The sequence below is a fragment of the Pholcus phalangioides genome, unplaced genomic scaffold (genome assembly GCF_987345545.1).
Source record: "Pholcus phalangioides strain wild (caught in Gottingen) unplaced genomic scaffold, Ppha-v1.0 ptg000012l_1, whole genome shotgun sequence".
In the NCBI taxonomy this organism is placed as follows: Eukaryota; Metazoa; Arthropoda; class Arachnida; order Araneae; family Pholcidae; genus Pholcus; species Pholcus phalangioides.
In genome coordinates, this window is record NW_028301605.1 from 17,515,155 (window position 1) to 17,533,191 (window position 18,037).

General features: G+C 34.9%; 1 protein-coding gene across 1 annotated transcript; it reads right to left on the reverse strand.

Moving 5' to 3' along the window:
* Positions 1-1,938: 1,938 nt before the first annotated feature.
* Positions 1,939-17,258, reverse strand: LOC149079688 (beta-1,3-glucosyltransferase). The gene is made up of 13 exons (XM_089240299.1): positions 17,064-17,258; positions 15,555-15,605; positions 13,960-14,054; positions 13,175-13,254; positions 12,550-12,655; positions 12,131-12,267; positions 9,880-9,940; positions 9,123-9,239; positions 7,155-7,224; positions 4,564-4,780; positions 4,240-4,362; positions 3,299-3,440; positions 1,939-3,187 (listed from the first exon to the last, which is right to left on the reverse strand). The coding sequence occupies exons 1-13, from the start codon at positions 17,146-17,148 to the stop codon at positions 3,050-3,052; spliced, it is 1,422 nt and encodes a 473-aa protein (XP_089096425.1). The 5' UTR covers positions 17,149-17,258; the 3' UTR covers positions 1,939-3,049.
* Positions 17,259-18,037: the final 779 nt, after the last annotated feature.

Below are 18,037 nucleotides of genomic sequence, written 5' to 3' on the forward strand. Positions count from 1 at the left end.
AAGCAGTCATTTTGACAGGAAAGCTACTTGCGATTACATCCAAATGGTTTATCTCAGGTTGTTGAAAAAAAAAAGTTGCATGACTTTTCTTATCTTGTTCAGGCTCTTAAATTCCTAAAAAACAAATGTTGTTCTAGATTTCTTAATTTAGCTGTAAACTAAGAAATCTAGAACATTTGTATTTTAGGAATAAAGATAAGTCATGCAACTTCACTGAGTTCTTCTCTGCCTGCTCTCTGTGGGGAGACTTTTTGAAATGGAGGACTGGCTCACATTCGTGCCTCAAAGTTGGAAAACCACAGAAAACCTACTTCAGCCAAAGTTGGTTTAAAACTGAAAAACTTGGAAGGAAACAACCATAATTTTTTATCATATTACAAAAATCAAATTGCTAATTTAATAATAGAATAATTAACAGAAGCACCAGATTACTGGGAAATATTGAATAATTCTCAGATTATTGAAATAATTTTGGAATCATTTCAAAGCACTTCATTTATTCTGAGTTCTTATAAATTTTCCCTTTATAATATACAGTAGACTCTCGTTAATCCGGCACACATCAATCCGAGTACGCCAGATTACAAATATCCCCCCCAAAACATTACTGAAAGTCAATTGAAAAAAGTTCATTTAACCCTTTAATTAGCAAGCATTGACATCCAGAGAAGAAAAGGTTTTTTTTGGGGGGGGGGAAATATACACTGAAGAGCCAAAAAACTGGTTCACCTGCCTAATATCGTGTAAGGTCCCCGTGAGCCCGCAACACGACGTGGCGTGGACTAGATAATGTCTGAAGTAGTGCTGGAGGTAATTGACACCATGAATCCTGCAGGGCTGTCCATAAATCCGTAGGAGTAAGAGGGGGTGGAGATCTCTTCTGAACAGCACGTTGCAAGGCATCCCAGATATGTTCAATAATGTTCATGTCTGGGGATTTAGGTGGCCAGCGGAAGTGTCTAAAGTCAGAAGAGTGTTCCTGGAGCCACTTTGTAGCAATTCTGGACGTGTGGGATGTCGCATTGTCCTGCTGAAATTGTCCAAGTCCGTCGGAATGCACAATGGACATGAATGGGTGCAGGTGATCAGACAGGATGCTTACGTACCTGTCAGAGTCATATCTAGACGTATCAGGGGTCCCATATCACGCCAACTGCACACGCCCCATACCATCACAGAGCCTCCACCAGCTTGAACAGTCCCCTGTTGACATGTAGGGTCCATGAGGTTGTCTCCATACCCGTACACGTCCATCAGCTCGAAGCAGTTGGAACCGAGACTCGTCAGACCAGGCAACGTGTTTCCAGTCCTCAACAGTCCAATGTCGTATTGTCGGGCCCAGGCGAGGCGTATAGCTTTGTGTCGTGCAGTCATCAAGGGTACACGAGTGGGCCTTCGGCTCCGAAAGCCCATATCGATGATGTTTCGTTGAATGGTTCGCACGCTGACACTTGTTGATGGCCCAGCATTGAAATCTGCAGCAATTTGCGGAAGGGTTGCACGTCTGTCACGTTTAATGATTCTCGTTGGTCCCGTTCTTGCATGATCTTTTTCGGGCCGCAGCGATGTCGTAGATTTAATTTTTTACTGGATTCCCGATATTCACGGTGCACTCGTGAAATGGTTGTACGTGGAAATCCAAATTTCATCGCTACCTCGGAGATGCTATGTCCCATCTCTCGTGCGCCGACTATAACACCACGTTCAAACTCACTTAAATCTCGATAACCTGCCATTGTAGCAGCAGTAACCGATCTAACAACTATGCCAGACACTTGTTGTGTTATATAGGCGTTGCCGACCGCAGCGCCATACTCTGATTGGTTCCATATCTCTTTATTTGTATACACATGCCTGTGCCAGTTTTTTTGGCTCTTCAGTTTATAATCACAATCAATATTTTACATCAACTCTTTACATATCACCAAAACATGCATTCAGGTTGCAAAAATCAATTTTATTTACATATTATTATACATCACCAGGGCTGGGAATCCACTAAAATTTTTAACAGGTTAATCAAAAAATTTTAATTGATCACTGATTAATAGAATTTTGATCAAATATTTTCAAATGCTAATCAAATCATTAGCAAATGTAGTATTGGTAATGATATAATGCTAATTGATGCTATACAATTATAGTCTATTCATTTCACGCACCTATCCACTGAATGAATGCAAACAAATATAGTAACAGATTAAGAAATGAAGACCGCTCACTTGAAGCTATTTAATATGCTGAACATACTCATCATATCCTGGAATTTCTTAACTTGGAAGAGAGGAGAGATTGTCTTTTTTTATCAGTTATTTTAGGTTAGTCACTGATTTTGAAACTAATTTTGATTCCCGTTTGTTACTTTTTTTCCTGAAACTGCTCTCAAATGGTACTGGCGAGGAAGGGAGAGCTGATGTTTCCGAATAAGAAAAGCGCTGTTTACAGTGGAGACAATAAAATTTTGGTCTTGTCTTCTGAAACTTCCATCTAACTTAATTTGAAACTGAAATTATGATATCACCAGTTTTTGTTGAGTCAACTTGTATTTCCCCCATGTCGAAAAATTTGATAAAAATATTGCTGCAAATATTTTTAAATATGGCCACGCATCAGAAATGTTATGTATAACATAATTCAAGACATCTAATTGGTTTCCTTAAATAAATCAAGTTAAATTATAAACTTTTAATAAAAGAAAATTTTAATTGGATTTATCGTGTCAATTAACTTAACTGAAACTTTTAAATGTGATTAATCAATTAACCAATACAATTAATCAGACCAGCCCTATATATTATATATTGAATCTATTTATTTACATATTATATACAAGACATATATAACACAAAATAATAAGAAATTTCATAGCAATGAAACTTTTGAACGTGTATAAAATCATAAGACAACTGTGATACACATCAATGTAGAATATTTTTGGTGCACTAAAATGTTTTACATTTCAGTTACTGATATTCACTAGTACTAGCAAACTCATGTAGCATGTCTATAAATTATCAGCTCACAGATCACTACTTTAAGGGTAATCAATTTACAGTTCATTGTGTTGAAGATGTGATTCGCTTAACCATTTTTTATAAACTTGATATGGGTCTGTCATCCAGTGCTTGTGAAATGAGACTGCTTCTTGGTGTTTCAAAAATTCTAAGCTGTAATCTTCAGGACGAGCCTGGAATGAATTAAAAAAAACACATATTTTATACATTGGTAGCATAAAACTAATGATGAAAAGCATTTAAGAAATTATTCAAAAAGAAATTGAAATTTTATTTTTAATTACCTGATGAAAGTAATTTGAATGAATGATGGGAACATCATTTTGCTTGAGGCAAATCCCTATTATCATGTCATCTGGAGAAGAAACTGAAGGGCATTGGCAAGAGTAGGCCAACATCTTGACTGTAGGCATCGAAAAAACCATTCTGCAAATAAAGAATATATATAAAAGTTGATTGATAATGAATCTTTCAATTCTTTCTGAAAAATTCAAGTTCAAATTGTTTGGAACATTGAAAAGTTTTTCTCCAACTGGATTGCTATAACACTGTCTCTAAAACAAAGTTCATCAAATCATTCTACAATACTTTGAAACCATGTCAGGCAATTATTTTTTTTTTAATAATAACATGATCCTCACGTATTCCCAAGGGATCAGCATGATCTGTCCAGGGAATTTGTTAGTGTTAGTAAACATCCATGCCCGAACCGGGATTCGAACCCAGACCTGCACAGTGAGAAGCTAGTTCCCTTGCCAGGCGGCATTGACTGCCTCCACCATTTACCTGATAAGACGATGACGAGACCACTTGTTGGTAAATCAAAAAAAACAAAATTTTCACAAGCCCAGTCCTGGAACTTTTCTGACAAAGGTTGTGCACAAGTAATAATGATAACTGTAAATTCAATCATCCAGTCTTTAAAAAAATATATTAATATCCTCTTATTCTTTGGGATATATTCATTCGAGTACACAGCATCTGGTTAAGTATCAGAAAATAAGGATATCTCTCTCTGTGAAATAGCTCTCCCCTTTCCAAAGCAAAATTTGGTTTGGTGGGGGGGGGGGGGTGTATTATCTGGCAAATACATTAAAATATTTGGGTGAAAAAAGCCTTGAGAATCCGTAAATATTTAAACTACGATAATAAACATTTATAGCTTGAATTTAAAAATAGGGGAAATAATCAAATCAAATTGTAAAAAAATGAATATCTTGCATACCCTCCTCCACCAGTAATGTAATCGTAGCCAGTTGTCTGTGACAAGCCATAACCATATCGCTCCCCTAAAGCTACATGATCAGATGAGTTATAGCACGAGAGAAACTTCATCAACCTTGGAACACTAAAAAGCATTTATGAATTGAAATTGTCATTTGTTATCAACTTGGTAACATACTAAATGAGAGTTTTAACCGAAATCTTAAAAAAAAATGTTTATTACATTGTAAATAAACTGAAACGCTTTGATATGACTTTATGAAGCCATTTGAATGTCGGTCTTTAAATTCAAATGACATGTAACAGTTATCAATGACCCAATCACCTGATTAATGTATCATCATCGACTATCACGATCCATTTCAATCTGGGATCTGATGAGCGATTCAAATGCCGGATGATGGACATGGTTTTCTCACAGTGACCAGTATCAACATTCTCAACCAGCAGATCTATTGTAGGAATGGATAAATCTTCTGTATCACTGAAAAATGCTATCCTCAGATCTGGTTCTTTGGCCCACGTATTCTTTACAACCTTGACTTTTCCAGAAGAAAAAAAAAGGAGGGGGAGCACAATTCGTTTGAATAGAAATTAGGTAAGCAAAATGCAACATAGATAAAGAATGAACATAATTGATCATGACCAAATGAAATGACATTATATGAATCTGAGATGTTGACATGTTGATATCGCTTTTCAATGTTCCCCACAAAAACAAATCTGGAGAAGTCGCTTTTGAGAAAAAAAAATCAGAGCCCCAAACTATTATGCCAGTGGAAGGGAACACGCGGAGCACATTCAAACATGTTTGTTCCCCATTAGTGTGTACAAAGCTCTTCTGATTTTACAGATAAAAAAGCCAAATGAAATATCGATAGCACAAATTTTGCAGAAGAAATCTTTTATCGATTCTGTGCTCATTTGGCAACACAGCCCCGAATGTGTAAAATGTCCTTCAGAATATTGAGTGCTGAATGCTGATAATTAGTTTGTAATTAATATTAAGAGAATATTACAGTAGGAATATTATGTATATTATATTCCTACTTAAGGCATTGGAAGCTTGCTAATTTTGTTCCGATATTTAAAAATGATAGTAGAGAAGCTGTGTCCAATTATCATCCGGTGAGTTTGACGAGCTCCCTCTCGAAAATTTTGGAAATTACTATCAAAAGGCAATTGGTGAAGTGGATAGACGGGAATAATGTATTGTTGGATAATCAGCATGGGTTCAGGAAGGAGAAGTCATGTGTAACTAACCACCTTTGCTTCTATGATCACATGACTAAGGTTTTCGGTAAGGGCAAAAATGTAGATGCTGTTTATCTTGATTTCCAGAAGGCATTCGATCAGGTCCAACATAGTAAACTCTTGACTTCACACGAGATTTGGGGGGGGGGGGGGCAACTTGCTGAATTGGATAGATTTGTGGTTAAGAGATAGGTCACAACGACTTATGGTGTAATGGGAATTCTCTGATTGGACAGGCATCACAAGTGGAGTTCCTCAAGGAAGTGTCCTTGACCCCATATTTTTTGTCATTTTTTATCAATAAACTCGATCGGGGTATCGATGGGATTGTTAGCAAATTCGCAGATGACGTGAAGCTAATGGGGGAAATCGGGAATCAAAACGATAGGGAGTTGCTCCAGATCAACTTAAACAGGATTGCAGCATGGGCAAATGAATGGAGCATGACGTTTAGCATTGATAAGTGCATGGTTGCTCACTTTGGTTCGAGCAACCCACGTTTCTCTAACGAGTTAAATGGTGTCACTATCCCAGATGCAACTAGGGTCACAGATTTGGGAATTATTATTGATGAGTGGCTTAGGTTTTCTAAACATTGTTCAGCGGTGGTCAAATAAGCGAATAGAATGCTTGGTTTCATTTTCAAAAATGTCTCTTCGCATTCTACTAAAGTTATTCTTCCACTTTTCTGAGGCCTAGTTCGTCCTGGACTGGAGAATGCTGTAAGGTTTTGGAGACCATACCTAAAGAGGGACATAGACTTGGTTGAAGAGGGTGCAGAGAAGAGCTACAGTGTCCTTATTGGCACAGGGCTTGAGTTATGAAGACTTCATTTTTTGAATATGTTTACATTGGATGAACGCAGGTGTCAGGGAGATATGATCAAAGTGTTCAAAATTTTCAATGGGATGGATTGGATGAACCATGAATTATTAGGATGGACCATATTAGTACACCGTCAACTGCTTATAAGGGGACACCAGTATCGATTGGTAAGGAACAATTCTAGGCTATGGCATCGCAGGGAATTTTTCTCTAATAGGGTTGTCAATAAATGGAATAGCTTACCCCCAGAGGTAGTAAATTGTAACACAATTGACACGTTTAAAAAGAAGTATGATAAACATGTTGGGGTAAATCGAGAAGCTATCCATAAGACAACCATAAGTATTCTTTATGGGCATTGTGATATTTTATCATGTATGTATGTGTATGTATATGTGTATATATATATATATATATATATATTGTTTCTAGTTTCTGTAATTGCATTTTTAATTGGGTTGCTGTATTTTTGAAATATAGGACATCCATATTTGTTATGGCAAATTTTTCTAAGTCACCTTGTTGGGAATTTTGCCTGTTGTGGCATTGTATTTGTATATCAAAGATAAATAAACTTTTTGGAAATTATTAATCAAATTTATAGCAATAAAGCTTTGATTTCAATTCAAAATTCCAGGTGTCATTTTGATACCACATAAAGTCCACCTCTGGCAAAGCACACTCCTCAATCTCATTTCCATTGCTTAGTTATTTTGTTTGTTGCATAGAAAAAACCAGGGTCAATCATAAGTAAAACAAGTGCTTGTAGCACTTATTTTTGAATCTTTTTACCATCGATGGTATCTAACAAACTAATAGAAAATGTTAACATAATACCTCTGCTATCATGATACTTTTGACAAGTTTTCACAGCAAACATAACATTTTCTTTTGTAACCACTGATTTCTGAAATGAAAAACAAAATGAATCTCACTCTTCTTTGAAACTACTATTCATTACTAAATCATACATGCACTCTGTAAATATTCCTCTAGTAAATTTTATTATTTGAAAACAGCAAAGACTTATGAAACTCCCTTCTTATGTGTCATGCACTTCAAATAACTCAGCATTCCTCAATCTATGGTCTGCAAACCAGAAGTGGTCAAGGAAAATGAAACAGGTGGTCCTCAGGTAGATTTGAAAATTTGATTCAAAAAGTAAATTAAAATTATTCTATTGAAAGCAACACATACCGTGTATGTATTGTTCCCATAGACTTAAATAAAAGATTAGACCCGAATACTGTAAATTCTCTTGGTCTCTTGAATTATTCCCAACATTTTACTGGCTTCTGGGTTCAGAAATATTTTAAAAAAAACTGAAATAACCCATTAACACAACCTCTGATTCCTGATCAACGTTTAACACTAGAATGATGGGAAATTTTGAACTACCTAGAACGACGTAACGATCATTTTGACTATAACAGGAACAAATCAATATAAATTATTTTTCTTTACCAAAAACTTCTTAACCCATTATGGCACACTACTCTTTAAAGTTGGAATTTCAACAAAAAAAGTTGTAGGCTGTCTACTTAGGCCTAAAGGAGTACACAGGTACAATTTTGTAGTCACAAAAAAATATACAAAATTTCTTGTAAATATGAGAATTTTAAATAACGTGTCACAGCTGAAGATCATGGATTGCTTTGTTTGGTAGTCTTTTATGATTGAAAAGGAAAGTCCAAAGTAAATGGTAAACCTCTTTTTATCCATTTATAATTGAATTTAACGGTTTTTGATGCCGATTACATTGTGCACTGAATAAATTCATTTTGTAAAAAAAAAGCATCAACAAAATTCATTAGTAAAGTCATAAAATTTCATAATTTTTAGCAGAAATTTCCTTTTTTTGCAATTTTAATTTTGTGTATGCAGGATACTCAAGACAGATTTTCTCTGATAACACCAACTGTGGATTTTTTTTTTTTTGCTCAGTCGCAAGCATATGTTGTAAAATTATGGTTCACATCATCCATCAGGGCACCTGGGCTGAGATATTTGGTGGGGCCCTTTATCTTTAGTGAATTTGCAATGTGAAGATACAAAAATGATAAGAATTGCTTTAGCCCCCAGGCTGGAGCTTTGTCCATGGGTAAAATGGTGAGGAAAAAAAAAGGATTCTTTTGGAAAAATGGCTTCTTACAAAAATGACATCTATGTAGGGCAGCCTTAAGAGCATCATGGGCTCCCAGGCCAACTGACAGTGACTTTTCTGAGGCCCCACCAGACAAATTCTTGAAAATTTCATATCTCATTTTTGTGAAGCTCCCTCTTCTCAAGCGAGGCCCAAGGGTCATGCCTGGGTGGGCCCATGCCTTAAGATAGCACTGCATCTATGTGACTCCAAGGGACCTTAATCCTTCCAGGAAGCCTACAAGGTTTTCATTATAAGGTAATTTATAAATTAATACAACTTCACACTATATTCATTGAATCTTTAAATTGCATTGTACAGCAATTAAAAATAACTAATATATTCTGTTTTCCTCCAGATGGTCCGGCATGGATAGATCCTAAAAGGCAGACAAGCAAAAGGTTTGAATCAACCAATTAAATCGATTTTTAGTGTCTGAGAATTATCTAGAATATGTGGCTTGATTTTTCTAGCATGCCAGAAAAGACAGGTATTCCCAGCATTCTGGTCTCCCTCACTTTCTCCTGGAGCTAATGCTGGCTAATACCTTATTAATCAAGGTAATTTTTAAGAAAAATAAGAAAAAAAAATTCAAATGTAATTTTCAAGTAGTAATGACAGTGTTAATACATAAAAATTGTAATTACAATATAAATACATACACATGGAAGAAAATCATTTTGAATCCAAGTGACACATTCCTTCTTTTTCTGAAGGCAAAAACGCAAATCATTTTCCAGTTCAAGTCCATCTACCTCTTCCTTGAGGAATTTTGCCAGCTAAGCAGAAAAATTAAGGGAAAACTATATTGCATAAACTAGAAATATAATTTTTAAAATATAAATTCACAAAAAACACAAATGATGACATTTGAATGATGTTACATTAACTTTATTGAAAATTAAATAGTTGAAAAGCAAGATAATTTTACTATGGAATGAGTGCAACACTAATAATGCTTTTTTTTGGTTTTAATGTATTCATCACACATTCCCAAGAAATCTTTACAATCTGTCCAGGTAATTTGTTAGTGTTAGTAGACATTCATGCCCGAAAAAGGATTCGAACCCAGACCTGCACAGTCTGAAGCTAGTTCCCTAACCAATCGACTTCTAGGCAGTAGTCGAGCTTTACCGATTAAAAAAACAACAACAATGATTATAATTTTAGCCAGCTAGAAGTAATATCTTAATCTGACTTTCCCTGATCTGAAAACATCTCCCGATCATGAAAACTGCCAGTATTACAGAAAGAACTCAAACCAAAAGAAAAAAAATTCTCCCAATTAAAGTACCATTTAAAAAAATCATTTAATCATTTTATTAGAAGATTTTCTGTTTAAAAGATGAATTAGGATGTGTATTTTTTCAAAACCTATCAATCAGATCAAAATCATTCAATCTGTTTGCAATATCTCACTTCATATTTTGGATCGATAGAAAATCCCTGTTCATTGAGCCCAGTCCATTTTTCAGAACCTCTGAAAATTAAAAGAAAAAAAAAACCATTGACCACATGATATAATAAATCATGAAAGATATTTTCATTTCTTTCAATATCAATTTCCACAAAAAAATCATTAATAATAACAATAGATTTTTTCTTACTTGAATAAAAACTACTGAGAGGACTAGGGTCCCATACTGGTTATTACAATAAAAAAATATACAATTTGCCATTCATGCCAATATAAAGTAGAGTTGTTCATTAGAAATAAAATATAAAATACAGTGATACCTCGGCTAACAAACATAATTTGTTCCAGAATAATGTTTGCTAGCTGAAACATGATTTGCTATAGGTTTCTATGGAAAATCATTCAATTCGTTTCAGGTATGATCCAAAATTCAACAATAAGGTTTCTAGAGCACTGTAAAAAAAGACAAAAGTTGACCAAAGGCTGAAATGAGCACCTTCAAAATTGGATAATGAGAATTTGCGGGAAGATGAGATACGATGAAGATAATTTAATTTTACACTTGTACACAACCATTACCAGCTTTAGTCTACTAAAACAGCCGCTATATTACATTTAGTTTACTAAAGCTGTTGTTGACACAACTTAGTCGCAAGAGCTACTTCGAAGGGACAAAATAGTCTTTTACTATATGCTGGGTAATTAAAATTGTGTGTCCATAGGACTAACTCTGTAACTCTGACTTTAGAAGTATAATTCCAATTACAAAAAGTGTTCAAGTAATAGGAGGTTTCTTTAAATCATGTAACTTTTTTTTGAGGGATTGTACACATAAACAAATTAAGTTTTTTAAACAGTCTCAGTGTGCTAAAAAATCCAACTAGAAAGTTGTTTCCTTGTCTCTACTCACGCCAACAAAAAATTTCATGTTTTTTAATGCAATATTCGCTGAGATATTTGAATTTAAAAAAATGAAGGCAAGTTGAGGAAAAAACAGCATAAATGTAAGGGGGGAAGCATTTTCCATTATTTTTTGCTGCCTCAGTTTTCCCCCAATTTCTTATATCAAGTATCTCAGGGAATATTGCATTTAGAAACGTGAAATTGTTTTTGTTAGCTTCGGGAAAGACAGGGCAAAAACATTCTGCCTGGGTTTTTGAGCACATAAGAAATGTATGGAAAATTTATGTTTTTATTTTTTATGTGTACAATCCCTAAAAAAATTACATCACTTAAAGAAAACGCTTGTTATTTGAAAAATTTTTGTAATTGGAAATATACTTCTAAAGTCAATTACTACAGACAAATAATTTGAATCACGCTGTATAGCCTGGATTCATAACAAAAATGTTTGTCAGCCAAATCCCCATCAGTAAGCAGAGGCAGAATAGTCACAAAAAAAAAACTTTTGTTAGACAAAAAATTTGTAAGTTAAGGCGTTCATGAGCCGAGGTATTGCTGTACACATTTTATGTGTTAAAATGTGCTTGAAAAAATATTTTTCACTTTAACGCCCAGATTTTTCCCCCCTTAAAGTTGACTCCCCCAAGTTTTGACTACTTTTTTCCTCCTCACTCTCCCATGCAGACCTGCATCTTTCCGTCTCTGATTACACCCTTCATCTTCTAATTTTGGAATAAAAAGAAAGGGTGCTTCTGCAGTCTGTGTTTATCATTAATCAGTGAATACCTTAGCAGAGTTACTTTGATTTCCCAAATCAGCTATCAGCCACAATGCGATACTTAATATTTTTTTTTATGTGAGACAATCCTTCAAGTTTTCACACTCTATATTTTGATGGCTTTCATCTCAACCCTTTAAGCGGCACATTGACAAGATATACTGCCTCCTTAAAAACCTCTCATTTTAGCATTGACAAGCCCATATATTTTGTAAAAATGATCTCTCAATGGAAAACTTTGCCCTATAACCCTTAGTTTATACAAGCTGAAAATCAGAAGAAAGCCTACTTCATTAAGAAAGATATGAAATTTTGAAGGAAGTTTATTGATTTCTGTTGCATTACTTAAAAGGTTAAAAAATACGTTAAGAAAGTATTATGGAAAATGCTGAGGATCTGGCTCTTGCACCTATGATTTACCATTTTTTAATGTGTATAAGGAACCCCTTTTTGGCAAAAATTGGGTCCCAAAAAAGGGGGTTTCCTATACATGGATAGTATTATAAATACAGCTTTTAAATCTTTTCCCAAATTATAAGATGGGGTTCTTTAAAAACGTTAAAATACTTTACTTTTTCAGCACTGAGAATGAGATGACGAAACCAGCAGAAAAGTCTGGATAAACAAATGCTTCATCCTCGCTGGTCGAGTCAAAATGATGAATAATAGTAGGTTGTTGATCTTTCAAACCATGGCCGATGAAATGATTCTTTAAAAAAAATTGTGGCATGGTACCAATCAAATGTGGTAATGGTAATAAGAACAATTCAAAAATAATACATAATACTAACACTTTACTTTTTTAAAAAAATTCACAAAGGTCGCACAAGTGAACGATTCACACTTATTATGTAAACTAGTTATGGAATCTGTTTCAAGAAACTTTTTTTATTGATGTAAAATATTAATACTATAATAAGATATGATGAACACATTTTTTTGCACATATCATCTTCCATAATCTTATTGACTTATAAAAGCTTTATTTTACCTTCCCATCCTCATACTCATGCAAGATCTCTAACAGTTTCGATACACTGACTTCCGTTTCTTCTTCTAAAAATACTGCCCATGAAATATGAGGTATTTTGACTAACCTGTGACAGAAAATAAAAATTAACTTTAAAAAAACAATTACATGTGCTGAGTTCTGACATAAAATATCCGATTTAAGATCATCATACGAAGTATAAATGACTGGACATCCAGCAAAGATGAATTTCGGAAAGAAAATTCACATTCTTCTTTGGGGAATCAAACCACCAATGTCTCACAGTCCAAGCGATTGCTCTACCATTAAGATACAGAGGATAGACATTTTTTTCTCCCATGGAGCATGTTTATGCTGAATGGGACTGTGCAGTGGACAGCCTTTTAACTCAGCTAACAGCTCATAGCAACATTAACCCCCAGATGATGAGATACAGAGAAACGATGTACCTATGCTAATTATAATTTTTCTGTAAGATCATCATCTTCATAACTCGTATGGCACTTGGCTTTCTGACAGGGTTAACAAAGAATATTAAAAAATGATGCACAGTATGAACAAAAATGATTTAACTTATACAGCTGCTTGAATTGAAAAACTAAGATGATGTTACAAGCAAACTAACCTCTCAAACAGAGTAATTATTATCCAGTATCCAAGTTCATAATTGAAATCGGAAGGTGCAATTAATATTCTATCTTGCTCCTACAGACAGGAAAAAAAAAATTCACAACTTAATATACAATAAACAAAAAACACCATATATTTTAATTTTGAGAATTTTTCACAGAAAACTTGTTTTTAAAACTCTTTAATGTGAAAATTGTGACCAGAACGGAAACAGACACATTCTTAATTCTATCCTGAATGTTATGATATTGTGTATATTAAGGATAAAGCATTACAACATACCGATAGAATAAGTTTGTAAAATCCATCAAAGTGTGGTACCAGTGTTTGCCAATACACATCAAATTTTACTCCTCTAAATTTCATTGAGGAGTGAAAATACTCTTTCAAAGTTTAGATTTTTTGTTTAATAGTTATTTCACACTGATAAAAAAAATCCCCCTCAAAATTTTGAAGAGGAGTGAAAGTGCTCTTCAAAAAATGGCATTTGCGGATAACATTGTGTGATACCTTCATAGCAGCAACAGCAGCACAACTTGAAAAAATTTTACTCCCAGTTTAGGCATCCTGTTCATTCAAAATGATTTCATTTGCTATCTGAGGGCATTGGTATAAAATGCAATATGTAAAAAAAAAAATTACCATTTATACCCATTTTTCTACCCATTTGAGTGGGAAAACTTGTACAGTACAATATATTGTGACTGTTTTTGACTACACAGTGGCCAAAATTTCAAACATGAAATAATTCAATAACATTAATAAAAATATGAAAATTACCCTATTTAATGTTATCAGCTGAGAAGAAATAGATATTCTTTTCTCATTGGCAACCTTTTCATGGTATTCATTTTGCTGACTCAGAATAACAAACACTAAAAACATAAACATCTTTAAATAAGCTAAAACAAAACAAAAAAAATACTCTAGAAAATTCAGGATGTGACACGTTCGGTATAACAGTAAGAATAGCCAGATATCCATGATATGCAACTAATTAGCAGCAGAAAAAAAAATTGAGCTCGTATTTCGTCATAAATAAGCTGTAAGTTTATACAGACAACATTTAAAGAGGTCATTATGTTTCTTAGTGACACAAATCAAGTACAGGACTTCAATTAACTGAGAGATTCTGGTTACTTAAGGTATAATCAGACCAGACCAGAATGTCTGGTATGGTCTGATTATACTGGTTTTATACCAGTCAAAAAACTGGCAAAAGCCAGTTACATCCTTCATATGGCTTAAGAAGTGGCACTTTGGACCCTATGAAAAATCAAGGTATAAAGTGCAGTAAAAAAGTGAACGAAACGCTTTGCGATGTCACAAACTGGTTCACAGAATGTGCATGTGCACAGCAGTGTGTAACAAGACTTCAATATGGTGTGAAGGTAGACCACACTAAAGTGGTCTGCCTCACACTATTGCCTGCTTAGGGAAGACGGAACAAGCCAGGGGCCAGAGAGAAGCTACAGATACTACATAGGATACTATTGGTTGACTTAGCAGGGAGACTACTTCACCAAACACCAACTCTGGCCATATCGCTATATTGCAATTTACTGCCATTAGTGAGATGGGTTGGAAGTGAACGCGCTGTCTATCGGTGGTCGCCTCGAGTTCATTACGGAAAATATCTTATCTATATCCTCCCTTGGGTTCGAACCCGGGACCCTGACAGCAACCTTCATGATGGTAGACGAGCGTCTTACCACCATGCCACTCGGGCACTTAGCAGGGAGACTGGGGGAATAGGAATTTTTTCTAACAAAAACGGGGATAGGTGAGTAGGAGTTTATTGGAATACTCTGGATACAATAAACATCTTAAACATGGTGCTCACTGAAGCACATTAGAGTGCCTGATGATGAGAGACCTTCAAAGTAAAGTACTGCATTCAAAATAATCTTCGAAATGTTTCAAAATGTAAATACAGTAAAGCACTTAATATAACTTCACACTATATTCATTGGATCTTTAAACTGTATCGTACAGCAATTAAAAATAACTAATATATTCTGTTTTCCTCCAGATTGTTCGGCATGAATAGATCCTAAAATGCAGAGAAAAGAAAGGTTCGAATCAGCCAATTAAATTGATTTTTAAAGTCTGAGAATCTAAGAATTATCTGGAATATGTGGCTCGATTTTTCCAGCATGCCAGAAAATACGGGTATTCCCAGCATTCTGGTCTTCCTCAATTTATTCTGCATACTGGCTAATGCAGAATAATATGGTGTAATGTTACATTTCAAAATTATGTATATTAAAACTGTTATAACCTCAGTAAAACGGAATCATATATATGCACAAGATTATTAAACAAATACATAATATTTTATGTCAAAGCCGTTGACATTCACATATCAATCTCACCAATAGGACTGACAGCACCTGCTTCAGCAATCGTCAGAACTCCAAAACAAACTGAAAGTAAAAATAAAAACTTTTTTAATTAAAAGGAGTGAAAAAAATTAGACGACGAAGCAGGTAAGAAAGAGTGTGAAATTGAAAAATTATTTTCTTTTAGAAATTCTCTAGTGTGTGTTTAACCCTTTAGGTGGCATTGATGAAATATTTTGCCTCTTATTTTAACATTGACAAGCTCAGATATTTTGTAAAGTTGATTTCTCAATGCATCACTTTTCCTTACATCCCTTAATTTGCAACTGCTGAGAATAGGAAGAAAGCCCTTTATTAAAAAATATATGATATTTTGAAAGAGCTTCAGAGATTTTTTGCTGTGCCGCTTAAAAAGTGAATTAAATGAAGGCATCTTAATCATTTAAATTTAAGTGCAGTCGAACCCTGTTATAACGCCACGATCCATCCCAAAGAATTTTGATTGTTATAACAAATTTGGAGTTATATTGGATCACGATCATAATAGCGTTTCAGAAAAACTGCATTTTATAAATTCACATGGTTATTATGAACTACTGTATCTCAGTCAGGCCTGTCATTTCAACTTTTTCTTGGGTGGGGGAAGGGGGGGAAGAACATATACTCTATGCATGCATGTGTGTATATACATACTATTTCTGGTGCATTTTTTAAAGCCAGAGAGGGGGTGGCAATCACCTCCTCTTTCCAAATGACGGGCCTGATCTTCGTGTCTTATTTAGTGTTACTCCATAAATAAAATAACCTATTTTATACGCATTCAATTTTAAGTTGAGAAAATTCATAAAACTGAAAACCATATCAAGAGAGGAGGAGCACCTTAGCGGCAAGTTTGACATACAAATGAATGAGATCAAGATAATTTCAATACTTGGATGCAACTTGTTTACAATTATCATGTGGGATGATCGTATTATTTAAAAGAAAGCCTATATATAATGTTTTATTTTTAATCTTCATCCTTTATTTAGACTACACCAACACTTCTCATTATTATGCTATTTTGCTACACCTGTTATCTGAGATATGAATGAAAACATTTTATAGGATATATTTTTCATTTTATGCGGCATAAATGAATTTTTTTATAGAGCATTTTTCTAAAGTTTTTAGGGCATAAAAATTCTAGCCCTAATGATTAGCGCTGCCATCTTAATACGGGGACCCACACAGGGCATAAGGGAAGAGACCTTCGTGGTAATATGATCTGGTACTAAGATTTGTGAAAGTTAGAATAAAATTTGGAGGTAGAGATCTTGCCGGCCTGCTACAAAGTGCTTGAAGTTAACATTCTTTAAGTGCTTTGGCCTGGTGGGCCCCCACCCCCTGCAAAAGCACTTGAAGGAACAATTTTTTCAAGTGCTTTGGGGGGGGGGCCCGGGGTAGGCATGTTATTGTTAAAATGGCCTTGGTGATTAGTTGCAGTTGTATCTACTTTCAACAATGATTGTAAAGTCAAGTTAGAAAACTAAAAATCCTTACTAGAAAATAAAAAAATGGTAAACTTTGAAGATTTTCTACAAAGATTAAATGATGTTATAAATAAATAAAAAGCAAGACTCGACATTATAAATCAGTTCCATTGAATACTGCCAAGTGTGGGAGGGAAAAATATCGGATCTCTCCACAACGTGTATGATATGATAACTATCCCGGGCAAACTGATGTAAACAATTCAATCAATGACAGTGAAAGCATTTATAGCCTTTTCATTCTTTTTATTGGAATCGAAACCAATACCGAATAAATACCAAAACTTATCATTGCCCACATACATTTTATTTTATTCAAATAGTATATTCAGTTGTTTATTCTAGAAACTTTAAAATCACGAGTTTGCAGCAGCATTAATTTTTCAATTTGTTAGGTTTATCAGATCCGGAAACTCCGAAATGATGGCTCACTTATCTTTGTTAACAACAGATAGCGCTACTATATTAAGAAGCAATAGTTGTCTAAAAGAAAAAACAGATCCGCAGTGCAGATCATTTTATTTTTTAGCCTTTGACGGTCAGATCTGAAAGCGACGTCCACTGAGCTGTAAAGCCGGGTTTTCCTAGGAATAGGTTTTTTGCGCCGCATGAACCGAATTAGACCATTTGGCGCCGGCAGAAACGTGTTACATAATCACGCTACGCATTTGTATTTTCCTAGCATGGCGCATCAGATATAAATGCGGCTATATTATAGTACATGGCCTTGGAATCAGCTACTCTGTCGTCTGCATGCTCCGGTTTGAAGGGAAGGGAAACAAAACACACAAGAGTGAAGAGAATATCGGCAAAACCGCGGCGCACGACGCACTTGACTCCTCCAGAAGCAGTTGGCCAATCACGCCCGACGTGAAGCGCTGTCGTCAGGCGCGTTGCGCTCTGTAGGAAAACAGTCGTGCTGCTTTTCTTACTGGTAAGTGGACGGCGTGTCGCGCTGGGCGAATCACGTTGCGCGCGGGACAG

Bases quoted from the DNA above. Each gene is read 5' to 3' on its own strand.
- LOC149079688 (XM_089240299.1), bottom strand. From the start codon at position 17,148: ATGTCGAGTCTTGCTTTTTATTTATTTATAACATCATTTAATCTTTGT. The intron at 12,656-13,174 runs GTTAGTTTGCTT...TTTCTGTCACAG, and splicing joins ATAATTACTCTGTTTGAGAG to GTTAGTCAAAATACCTCATA. The intron at 12,268-12,549 runs GTAAAATAAAGC...TTTTTTTTAAAG, and splicing joins ATGAGTATGAGGATGGGAAG to AATCATTTCATCGGCCATGG.